The 12,406-nt window shown below is 54.0% G+C and overlaps 1 protein-coding gene across 3 annotated transcripts in view; it reads left to right on the top strand.

Moving 5' to 3' along the window:
* The window catches only part of SLC7A1 (solute carrier family 7 member 1), a 61,755-nt gene continuing 51,977 nt past the window's right edge, over window positions 2,629–12,406 (top strand). The window contains exon 1 of one of the 3 annotated variants that reach the window (XM_018056608.1): window positions 2,629–2,987. In XM_018056608.1, coding sequence (XP_017912097.1) covers window positions 2,630–2,987 — 358 coding nt within the window. In that variant the 5' untranslated portion in view covers window position 2,629. The remainder of the gene's footprint in view (window positions 2,988–12,406) is intronic. The other 2 variants (XM_018056610.1, XM_018056609.1) reach the window with 2 other exon arrangements.

Here is a 12,406-nt window from a genome sequence, read left to right as displayed (position 1 = left end):
GTGGGCTACAGTCCATGGGGTTGCAAGAGTCGGACATGACTGAACAACTAACAGTTTCACAAATGACAATGATCTGTCTGGGGAGCAGTCTCTGGGGGCCACACAGAACCCCAGGATTCACAGGTGGGGGCCTTTCCTGGTTGAGGGGAAATGGAAGAGAATCAGAAACCTGGCTCCAGGGCTGGTGACGCTTTCTTCGATTTCATATCTTCCCATGAGAAGGCGGAGGAAGGGATAGTAGAAGCACAGAGGAAAAGAAGACGAGGTCAGAGGTTGCTTGAGTTGTTGACCCCTCCTTTCACAGGGGATGCAGCCCAGGCTCATGGCCATGTCCAGCTGATGCCAGAGAGCTGTTGTGCCTACTGGCCTCTCTGCTCACAGTGGGGACACCGGCCTTCTGCAGTTGGACCTTGGTGTTCGTCCCCATCTAGGGTCAGTGCTCCTTGTGTTGGCAGCACAGCTTCGACACTGCACTGTTAGAGACAAGGAGGCTTCGGAGAACCTCGACAGCTTTCCCACCTTCCACACTGGGCACAAGGGCCAAGAGAGAGGAGAACAATTGTGGGGAAACACTGAAATAGCAACAGATTGCTAAATAACCCCAACAGAGGCATGAGTCTTCTGCAGTGAGGAGTTCAGCGATGTCAGCGCCAGGGCCTGGCTGTGTGTGCCTCCCTTTGGTCCTGCAGTCTTGAGACTACGTGGTCTCCGAGCATAATTAGTTTTCTGCTGGTTCACATTCGGTCTTTCCTACCAGGGAGCTGCTAGCTAGAGGGCCTTGTCACAGAGTGTCTCCTATCGCTTTTCTGAAGGTGAAGCCTGCTGGGTGGGACTGCTGAACTGGGCACAGTGCCAACAATCTCCTGGATTACAATGACCCGTACATCCACCAGGGCCTGGAACACTTGATCTCAGAATTTACAAATACTAACTCTATGTTCCATGTCTGGGCCACACAAGCAGAGCATCTCTACAATCCACCAAATTCTGTTTTACTTAAAAAAAAAAAAAAAAAAATCCCACAATCATATTTCAGGCACTAAGGGATAGTCTGCTAAGAACACAGGTTTATAAGCTCCAAACAGAGGTGAGATAGCTTGCAGAAAACCTTACGGGAATGTAGTGGTAGAAGTGAAAGTCGCTCAGTTGTGTCCGATTCTTTGCAACCCCATGGACCATACAGTCCATGGAATTCTCCAGGCCAGAATACTGGAGTGGGTAGCCATTTCCTCCTCCAAGGGATCTTCCCAACCCAGGGATCAAACCCAGGTCTCCCGCATTACAGGCAGATTCTTTACCAGATAAGCCACAAGGGAAATGGAAGAATTCAGATTCAAATTCGGATCAAGGGCAAAGGCAAAGTGGGTGGTCCTTGACTCACACCAGGCTTCTTGCTGTCTGGCTGTGTCAGCGTTAAGGAGACTGTGGGATTCAGGAAGAACCTCTGCACAGGAGACCTCCTTAATGAAACTTGAGAGCATCACGTCACCAACAGACAGTTCCAATTGAAATGTACTGTTTTAAAACAACGCCTATGCAGTCAGTCACTATGATTCCAGCACTGTTCCAAATGGGAAAGTGAAAGTGTTAGTCCCTCAGCTCTGTTCCACTCTTTGCGACCCCATGGACTGTAGCCTGCCAGGCTCCTCTGTCTATGGAATTCTCCAGCCCTGTTCAAAGGGCCTTGCAAATACTAACCTATTTTTATGCATTCATGAAAACATTTCTGAAGCTGGCACCCTGCAGTTACATGCTTTATAAATGGCTAGAACAGTGTATATCACTCTGTGACAATATTGCTGACAATGAGCCCCCATTACTGACCAAGGACATTTGTTGGGGGCGGGGGGCAGGCAGGTAGGAAGTGTGGAAAGGATTTAAAGGTCGTGGACACCACGCTATGGTTTTTCCTTCTTTCCTACAAAGTTAGGAGGCCGGGAGGATTAATTTATGACCTACTTACCTCTTTCATGTCAGAGGTTACTGGAGTTCTAGAGATCATGGTTCTTGCTTGGTTTTTTGGAGCAAAGAGGAAGCCTGCGAAGTGAGCGCGGGGGTGATTCGGTCTCTGCTACCTCCCTCCGGGGGACAGCAGGTGCGGAAATAACAGCGGTGATATGCCTGCAAGGGCAGGAGCTAGTCCCGCCGCCGGGGCACAGGCGGACTCGGGCTTTCTGGTCCTTCCTGACAAGGGGCGAGGATGTGTTATTTATTAAAAATAGGCAATAGTCATAAATATTCCGATGACAAAGAAAAGATTTACAATAATACTTAAAACCAAAACACCTTCACGTGTTTCCCAAGTATTTTCATTTAAGAGGAGGCAAACTGGCCGCGAGCGCGGTGTCTGTCCGCTAGCTGGTGCCTGTGATCGGGAGTGGACAGTCCGGCGGGGGTGGACTGTCGGGCGGGGGTGGGTGTCGCATCAGCTTGGTCCACGCTGGGGTGGGGGCGGGGCTGCGGGTTGGGGGGGCGGGCGTCCGCCGCCGCGTCCGCAAGCGCCGCCCACCGCGGGGGAATCCCAGGCCGGCCCCGCGCGCGAAGCAGCCGAGCCCCGCCCCGCGCACCGCCCCCACCGCGGTCGGCCCCCCGAGCTGCGGCCGCGCGGCACTGCCATTGGTGCCCGGCGATGACGCGGGCCGCTGGCTCGGGCGGCGGGCGCCGGAGAGGGCGGGCACGAGGCGCGGCTGATGAAACCCGCGCGCCGGATGCCTCCCGCCCTCCACACTTCATTCACTCCGCGCGGGCAGGTGTGAGCGGAGGGTCCACTGCTAGCGGAGCGCTGGACCACCAGCTGTCGGTTACCCCAGCCTCCGATCCCGCGCGCCGCGCCTCTGCCAGATCATCCGGCAGTCCCGCCGATCCTCGGCCGAGAGTCCGTCCAGTCCAGCTGCGCCTCTGTCCGACCGAGCGTCCATCAGTCCAGTCCTGGCTAGGGCGTCTGTCCAGCGGCTGTCCTGCCCGCATCCTGCCGCCCTGCCAGTTCGGTGAGTGCCCGGCCTGCCGAGTCCGGGTCACCTTCGTAGGGTGGGGTGGGGTGGGGGGTAGTGATCCCGGCGCTGCGTGGGGCCGCGGCAGGGCAGCGCGGGGTCCGCGGACGCGGGGGTCGGGGGGTCGCTGGCATTCTCGGTGGGCGCGCGGGCCGGGCTGGCAGGCGGGCGGGCTGTGCGCGCGGCCGGTGCCCATGCGGTTGTCTCAGATACGGAGTCCATTTTGCTTCCCTGAAGGCGCGGCGTGGTGCATGATGCAACACCCCGTGAGTAAGCGTGGGCGCCCTGGCGCCTCGGGGTGGGTGCCACGCGTGCCCTGCCTGGCACTGGGCGCCGGGACGCACCGCTGGTCACGGGGCCGGAGCGGGTGGGTGGGCGCGCACAGGACTCGGCGGGCATCCGGGAGACCTTCCCTTACATGGCGCACAACGGAGCACCCCACCCCGCCACGAGGTCCGCAACGTGTCATCGGCCGCGCGTCCGGAGCCAGCCCCGGGGGGGACGCGGGGTGGTCCTGCGGCAGGTGGCCGGTTGGTGACGGTTCTGCGCACCCCGCGCGCTGGCCGCGGCGCCCACCTCTATTCCTCCCTGGAACCCCTGGAAGTTCCCTGGCCTGCCTCCACCTCTTACCGGGTCCCCCACGGGGGGTTACTTAGGGGAAGTTCCCACCCCACCCCCACCCCCGCACCGGGTAAGCTTCCTTGTGACCCGAACTGGCCTCTCCAGCCGGTGATCACCGCTCCCGTATGGTTTTTTTTTTCTGGTGGGAGGAAGTTCCGGCTTCACCGAGACGACCTATTCTCGGTGTGTTCCTTTCTACGTAGTAGAAAACTTCCCAGGCCAGGCGGTCGGCGGTCATCCTGAGACTTGTGTGTACCCAGCAGCCGCGCGCTGTAGTAGTACTAGCGTCGCGTGCCCTGTTCGCTCCGTCTTCTTCCTTTTCCGTGGCTCTGAGAACCGGAGGGAAGAGGTGCTTGACCTGTGTGATCTAGGACAGCCAGGCAAGTGCCCCTGGAAGAAAACCACACTGCCCAGCACCCACCCTGAGGCTCCTGGACAGAGGAGGGGGCCAGCGTTTCCATCCCAGGTATATTTACCTAAATGAGCTCTTAAACATGTGACCCGGGAGAACTGTGTTTTGGCCTCTGGCAGAGCTTCCTCATTGTGCTTAATTTGAATTGCAATTTATGTGGGATTTATCTTAACAGTTTCTTGCCACTTGTGTCTGGTTCCGATAATAGGAAACCATGATACATTTATCCCCCCTGACATTTTTAGTTGATCTCAGTGGAAATTATTATTTTTACGCTGAACACACCCCTCTGTCATTAAAACGAAAGGCCTTAAGTCCCACAGTCAGAATAGAAACTTAGGGGGACAAAGTAAACAATGGATTCAAAGAGTTTTGAAAGGTTTTAGCATATTAAGATCATGTTTAATTATTGGGGATAAAATTTAAAGCGTGCCAGAGGAGTTTTCCCTTGAACAGGACAAGAGTGAATAGAGATCAGAAATGTACTCCCAGTTGTTTAAATCTGGATTGAGCCACATGGATGCTCTTATGCATATAATTATTTGCTTTAAAGGAAAACAGGGCTTGAAACATGAGATTGCTGACCTTGGGGAGCTTGCTTTTTAAGACACATGTTAATTATATCTGGTAAAGCTTTCATTCTTTGATGGAATTAAACACATGTCTACTGACTGTTCTAGTCTGTAGTTTCTTGTCTACTCAGTAAAAACATGTAATTATGTTGGAGGGCCCTGCCTTGTGTCTAATTAAATTAATCCCTTTCATTATTAACCATGTGTTTGGAGGTATTGGTTTGTTAATCCCAGGGAGGAATTTAAAGCCGGAATAAGTGTGTCCTTGTTTGGGGAAGAAACATTTTCCTCTGACCCTGGAGTTGTCTGGACTTCCCCGGTGGCTCAGACGGTAAAGAATCTGCTGGCCAATAAGGAGACACAGGTTTGATCCCTGGGTTGGGAAGATCCCCTGGAGAAGGCAATGGCAACCCGCTCCAGGATTCTTGCCTAGGAAATACCATGGACAGAGTGGCCGGGTAGGCTACAGTCCACGGAGTCGCAAAGAGTCAGACACGAACGAGGGAGTAACTTTGGAGTTATCTGGGCCATAGGCATCTTCTGAGATGGCCATCCTTCCACCTGGAGTGCATCTGTAGACGGGCCCGCCCCTGTCTGCTCCAGCTGAGGGCAGGCCCCTGGGACGGGAGGACTTGATTTTTTTTCTCAGGGAGGCGGAGAGTGGTGGGCAGCTGTCCCAGAGGGCAAGGGTCCCTTCAGATCCGGTGTGGAGAAGAGATGGGAAGGGGCAGGCACAGAGGCGGGGAGGCCAGCACAGAGGCTGGTAGTCAGGTCTGGGAAAGAAACGCAAGTTGAGCTTATTTCTGCGCAAGCAGGAGTGAGTGTGTGTCACTTCGGTACAGGCTGGATGGTGGCAGCTTGGACAAGGTGGAACTGGTAGAAACGTGACTGGTTGAGCTCTGTGCCATCTGTAGGCTGGTGTCCTCGCCCCGTCCGTGGATTTAAAGGAAGAATCCAGGTGAGGCGGGAGAGGTAGGTCCCAGGAGAGTGGAGCCACTGTCCTGGTGAGGTCGGGAAGAGCACGTTGAGAAGGGCTTTGTAAAAGGCACAGCTGGCTTTTCTCAGACCCTTGCATGCTCGTGAGCAGGACTGAGCCCCACCTGCCCTGTTGCGGTGCCCGGCCTCCTTGTGCTCCCCTGCGCCCTCCAGAGGGCTTCCGGGCTGTGGTTAGTCGGTCGGCCCCGCACCGGGACTGCAGCCATGGGGTGGGCCTGCTTTTTCATTCCTGGTCTTCAGGACGCCTGCCTTCCAGGGATTTCTTAAGCTTGAGGCCGCTGGTCCTGGGCTTCAGGCTGAAGTTGTATCCACCCCAAGGTTTTAGGTCACTTCCAGTGGGAGAAGAGTAGCCTCTTTGGCGGCAGGTGATCAGCCCTGTGGTGATATTCTCCGTATTCCCGTATTCCCCCCCCCAAATTCCAAAGCAGCTTTGACCCCAGCCACCCCGACACTTGTGCAAAGCGAGTCACAGCCTACCATGGGGGTTCAGTGCGTTCTGTGAAGCTGCTGGAATGGGCAGCACGTGGTGAAAGGGATGGGTGGGCTGCTCTCATTTTCCTGCAAAGGGGTCACGATTCGCTCGTCCAGGGGACGCAGGCCACACGTTGGAATAGATTCTGACCTGAGGTCCCCCATCACGCCACACACAGGTCTGTCACTTGGCTTTTCCTCTGGTTGTTATCGCTAGCAGGGGAGGAGGGGGCACCACCCAGTGGTAGATTCGGGGAAGAGGCCACGTCAGTGTGGAGTTCGGAGGCTTTACAGCTTCAGTGCAGCCTCAGATCACTGCCCTGGAGCGAGGATGCTGCTTCCCGGAGCTGGGGCCGGTGGTCCGTTGCCAAGAATGGGGACCCCGTTGGAGCTGCAGCCAGCTCAGTTGCCTCTGTTTGCAGCCTCTGGAAGGTCCTGTGGACGGTCCTGCCCCTGCAAACGTGTGAAGCCTCCCTCTCAGCCTTGTAATGATACAGTGAATAAACAGAAGTGATAGTGTTCTGTGAAAGAATGAAGGTACTATAGTGTCAGTTGCTCAGTTGTGTCCGACTGTTTGTGACCCTGTGGACTGGGGTTGACCCCATGAACTGTAGCCCTCCAGGCTCCTCTGTCCTTGGGATTCTCCAGGCAAGAATATTGGAGTGGGTTACCATTCCCTCCTCCAGGCGATCTTCCCGACCCAGGGATCGAACTCGTATCTCTTTCATTGACAGGCAGATTCTTTACCATCTGAGCCACCAGGGAAGCCCAATAAAGGTACTAAGTCAACACATTTAGTGTCTTTCATGAAATAAGTTCTTTCCTCTGCCAGCCTCCTCTTCTGATAAGTGCAACCAGAAGTCAAGCTCCAGAAAGGCTTCACGGGCTCCCGAGAGGTGGGTTTAAACAGAGGCGGGAGAAACAAGGTCCTGCGTCAAGCAGGACAGTGTGGATTTCCCCGCTGTCTCCCTTTTCCCAGAATCACCTTTCCCCTCTGGATGCAGTTGTGTCCTTAACAGTCTGTCTTCCTGCCCTAGAGCTTTCTTCCAATTATCTATGTAGATAAGATTGCTGTGTAGAACCAAGTGCTTTCCTACTTTCGTAGGAGTAGAGGCTGCTGCGCACATGCCGGGCACACAGTGGGCTCTGCCTCGAGACCCACTCACGGTGCCAACCCCGGGCGGCCCCCTACCCCCGCTCTCCTCACGGCCCCCCTCCCCAGAGTGGGCTCCACTTATCTCTAAAATGCCTTTTTCTAAGATGTTTCTCAGAGCCACATTTAAATTCTTTTCTGTATTGCCTGCAGAGTAATTGACTTCTAGTACCCACTGTGTAGGGTTGAGGGGATTTAAATGAGGCCATAATCCAGGTTATGCACCTCACATAACTCTGACACCACCAAGTGCTTCATGTAAATATTCGCTATTATATTGGAGAGAAAGCACAGTTCTTTGATTTCGGCATGGAAGAAAACCGCAACAGCTTTGTTTTGCTCCCCCACTTTCCCGAGATGTTAATGTATAGTCCCTTCTCCTTGGAGCTGGGTCCACACTGCAGGGGGTGGTGTAGGGCCTGGTGTCAGGGAGGCCAGTTCTGCATATCTCAGATCCACAACCTTGGGTTTGAACCCTCCTCATGCCTCGAGGTGGCTTCCCTGGTGGTTCAGATGGTAAAGAATCTGCCTGCAACGCAGGAGACGCGGGTTCAACCCCTGGGTGGGGAAGATCCTCTGGAGAAGAAAATGGCAACCCACGCCAGTATTCTTGACTGGAGAACCCCCCTGGACAGAGGAGACTGGTGGGCTACGGTCCATGGGGTCACAAAGAGTCAGACACAACTGACTAACACTTCCACTTTTTTTCCACGCCTCTGGGAGGCAGAACTCCTGGCCCCGTGCTCACTGTTTGCCTGCGTGTGTCTGTGTGCGTGTGCCTATATGTGTGTGTGAATGAGAAAGGGTGTGCGTGTGTGTCTGTTTGGAAGGTGTTCACCTTCATCCATCCCAGACATTTTGTCCCAGTTACCCTGAGGGCTTTGGGCTTAAAAACTTGGGCCACGTCTGTTTCCCCCCATTTTTCCTCCTTCCTGGAGGGGTGATGTAGATCCTTGAGAGGAGTGAGGTGGGGTAGGGTGGGGTGGGGTGGCGGGCCATCACGGGGGATGCTGGCGAGGGGAAAGGAGGGACCGCGGTCTGACTGGTGTTTCATCACATGGTTGTCACCATCTTCTTCCCACCCTTGAAGATGCTTGCGCCGACCTTTTCAGGTTGGCTTGGAAATGCTCTCTTTCTCTGAATCTTTTTATCTGCCCACCGAGTACCATTAACCAAAGTCTCTTAGACCAAGTAGGAAGGAAGGGAGAGGCCCTTGGGCTGGGTAAGACTCAGACGACAAGCCCTTGTGAGCACTCACCGTCGGCTCCGCGCTTTCTGTGTTTTTTTATGTAATCCTCACAGCTGCCCGGTCCTGCTATTTGGCTGATGGGGACGGGGCCCAGAGAAGGGATGCAAATTATCGGCAGGCACAGGGGTGGTTGTAAGCGGCAGAGCGTGGATTTGCCCCTGGGACCTGGCCCCGGGGTCCTGACACCGAATGTGCCCAGGGCCGTGGGCGTCACCCCATGTCTGGGGACTGTGGTCTGGCGCTCATGTGTGCGCCGGCCGAGCTGGGCCCTAAGATAAGCACACAGACCTGGAGATGTGAGCCCCCTGGGCTCTCTGGGTTCCGAGTAAGTCCTGGAGGTGTGGGAGCCGGCTGTCCCACTGCTGCACGGTGGCCCGCGTTATTTCTCTATCTGCCCGCGCGTCTTGGGAGTGCAGCCCTCTTTTCTCTGAGCTGGGGCTCCTGGCGCAGCTGGAGCTCTGGAGTCCCGGGACAGCTGTGCTGGCCAGTGGTCAGACCTGGCGCTGGCGCGTGTGTGACACAGGCTGGGCCGCATTCTTTCTGGGTCAGCAGCAGTCCGGCGTTGGCATCACTAGAGCTGGCTGGACGTGGGGCTTCCAGCCAGGCCCTGGGGAGCCCTGCTTCTCGGGTCTGCGTCAGTCCTCTCTGCTCCCCCTCCAGCTCTGCTGGGGCAGGGGGCCCTCTGCAGGGGCTCTGATTTGCAGGGAAGCGTGGTTTCCCTCCTGGTTCTCTGCGTCCCTGCCCTCCTCAAGGCCGGTGGCAGTGGTCCTTGGGCCCAGATCTTTACTTCCGTAGTGCGGGAGGTGGGGCAGGGTCTTCTTCCTTGCGAGATGCTTCTTTGACACCCTCAGAACGCCGAGGACGGGGGCTGTCTGAGCCAGGGTAGCAGCGGGGCGCGTCTTTCCTGGAGAGACTGGGCCCCAGTGGCCGGGGCCTTGGCCTTGCTGTGAGGCCTGGGGTGCTGCCAGGTGGGGTGGGGAGCCCCTGCCTGCCTCTCTCCTCTCTTACTTTACTTTTCAACTTTTCATGAATAATACTTGTGACTTCAAGAAAAAGGTTGCAGGAGTTCCAGGAGCTCCTCAGTTTTTTCAAATCACCCGTTGCTTGTATTTTGTTCCTTTTTTCTGTCTGTCTGTCAGTCGGTTAATCTACACACACACACATGTATTTTTTCCTGAACCCTCTGAGAATAAGTCGAAGACGTCATGTCATTTGATTTACCCCCCTGCAAGCTTCGATGTGTTTCCTAATAAGGTTATTCTCGTTCTCTTACGTGAGCACAGTATGACATCAAAACCAGGACATTTAACGTTACAACACTGTCATCCAGTCCGCAGTCAACTTTCCGTTGTTCAAATAATTTCCTTTACGTGTGCGCATAGGTAGTTTGTTTCTTTCTCTTCCCTTTTTCAGGAGAGGCTCTTTCAATGGAACTGTGGTCTAATTTTCTCTTATAAGCCTCTTGAAGGAAAAAATGTTTCTAAAAGTTAGAATGCATTATTGTGAAGAATTAGGAAGCTACAGAAAAGTAAAAGAAGGAGGAGATGAACACCACTGTGGTTCCAGCACAGAGGCCGAGAGCCTGGCAGGTTAGTGGGCTCGTGGGAAGGTGGATGGTCGGAAGTCTTCAGCTCAGGGTGACCTGATCCCTCAGACCTGCACCCCGAACACGCAGGGTGGGAGCCCCGAGCAGAGACCTGGGACCCCAGGGCAGTGGGCGCCCTGTCTGGAGCTGAAGCTTTCATGCCCCTGCCCACCCCCTGGCCGGTTGCGCACCTGAACAGGCAGTTAACCTCCTCAGGGTGGGGAAGGGTGGAGATCATTATTAAATACCCAGAACTTGTTCACGACTTGAAAAGAAATGTTGCAGGCCCTCTCTTGTCTGCTCTGCAGCCCTGGCTCCCCAGACTCAGCAGGGGGTAGGGGCATGGGCCTGCAGGAGAGGCTAGGGGAGAGAGAAAAGGGAACACACTAAATTGTGCTTTCTAGTCTTTGCTGAGGTTCACGGGGAAGGTTCCAAACTGCTGGGTGAGGCGTGGATCTCGCCCGTGCGTTTCAGTTATGGCAGATGTCCCCTTGATCATCACCAGCAACGCCCCCAGGGCTCCACTCTTTGCCGGCTTAGAAGACCTCCTCACGGGGTGGGGCTGGTTTCATAGGACCTGGCTCCCCGGGGTTTGTGCCTCAGTTTCCCCGGGCTGTGAAATCCACACTGTGTGAGAAAGGGCCTCTGAAGGCCACGATCAAACGCCTTGAGTATTTTTCCAATGTTTGTTTTTTCTTCTCCCGCACCAGACCCTCTCCTTGAAGGAGCTGGCCTGGAGAGGGGCTGCGGTGGGCAGCCGCCCAGACTCTGCACGCCCCGCTGGGGCCGCGGAACTCCTAACCTGGACTGGCCAGGGCCGGAGGCTGCTCTTCAAAGGAACCCTTTGAAGTGCAAACATTTCCTTTCCTGAAAAGAAGGGAAATTGAAATGAAAACGTATTGTTCTGTGTAGACAATGTTCTCTTGGATCAAAGAGGGAGTAGGGCTTATAAAAAAGGGAGATTCACGAGTTAGGCCTTAACGTGGCCCACGGGGAAGCTGTGACCGTGTACTTGCCCTCCGTCTGTGATTGGTAAGGTTGTATATCCTCCTTTTCCCCCATTAAGGTCCTAAATCTGTGTTTAGCTGCGTCTCTTGTTTGTGTTTTTATTGTGAGGTCAGTGAGCGTTTGAATATATCTTTGGGTAAATTATGACACTGTCCACATGGAATATTATGTAGTCAATAAAAGTGGTGTTTTCAGGGAACATCTGATCTTATGGGAAAAACTTTACTGTTAAAAGTGAAAAACTTGGATTCAGTTTTTCATATTCAGTGTTATCTCAATGAGATGCCTGTATTTGTACAGAAAGAAAACACTTAAAATCAGGTTTTGTTTTGTTCACTGCTGGGCATGTAGCCCCTGAAGGAGTGCTTAGCAAATGTTTGTTGAAAGAATTATTTTTATAATTAGTGAAACAGCAATATAGTTTAAAGCAGGGCGAAGGTGGGGGAGGGGGATGTCTTTAAATGGATAACCAACAAGGACCTAGTGTACAGCACAGGAAACTCTGGTCAATGTTATCTGGCAGCCTGGATAGGAGCAGAGTTTCAGAAAGGATGAGTACGTGTATGAGTATGGCTGTCGACCTGGAGCTATCACAGCATTGTTAATCAGCTATACCCCAATATAAAACAAAAAGTTAAAAAATAAACTATGCTAAGATAGAAAAAAAAGAGGGGTGCCTCTGAGCTATGTAGTAACACTTTGGCGAGTGGAAAGAACAAGAAATTATTCTAAATTTAATTTTAACTTATTTTTAGTTAACTCCACCCCGGCATCTTGATTTGGGGTTTATTTGGGGCTTTTTTTTGGTACAGACACGTACCATCTTTTGTGCTTTGGTGCAAACCGTCCTGTGACATTTCTGTTTTGGGAATAATCAGGTCTTGTTGCAAGAACGGGTTTTCCTGGCCACTAGGCCTCTTCACAGATGGGGCAAGATGACAGCCTCTCACGTGCTCTGTGTCTAAGGCTCTTTGCACCGGCCTGACCTGTCCTGTTGTTGGGAACTTTGCTTGACTTGCCAGAAGCGTCTCATCTTCGAGCATCAGTGCTACCAAGCTACACTAGTAGGCTGTCTGCCGCCGTGTTTCTGACTTAGGAAGTCCTTTAATAACACAGCGTCTCATTCCAGAGGTCGGCTTGGAGGAACGACCCTGATCTCAGGGACTGTGTGTGACAGCCGCTGGTGCCTGCCCCGGTGAGGGCGTTTTGTTCCTCCTTCAAAAGGATGCCAGCACTTGGGTTTCAGAGCCTGGTCCACACAGGGCTCTGGAGGCCCCTTGGGGAAGGCATCCTTTGGGCTGGGGAAGGGCTGCTGGGGCCCGCAGCCAGGTGCTTCTGAGGGTGGCGGC

This window comes from Capra hircus, chromosome 12 (assembly GCF_001704415.2).
Source record: "Capra hircus breed San Clemente chromosome 12, ASM170441v1, whole genome shotgun sequence".
Lineage (NCBI taxonomy): Eukaryota > Metazoa > Chordata > Mammalia > Artiodactyla > Bovidae > Capra > Capra hircus.
This window is presented reverse-complemented; position numbering and strand designations above follow the sequence as displayed.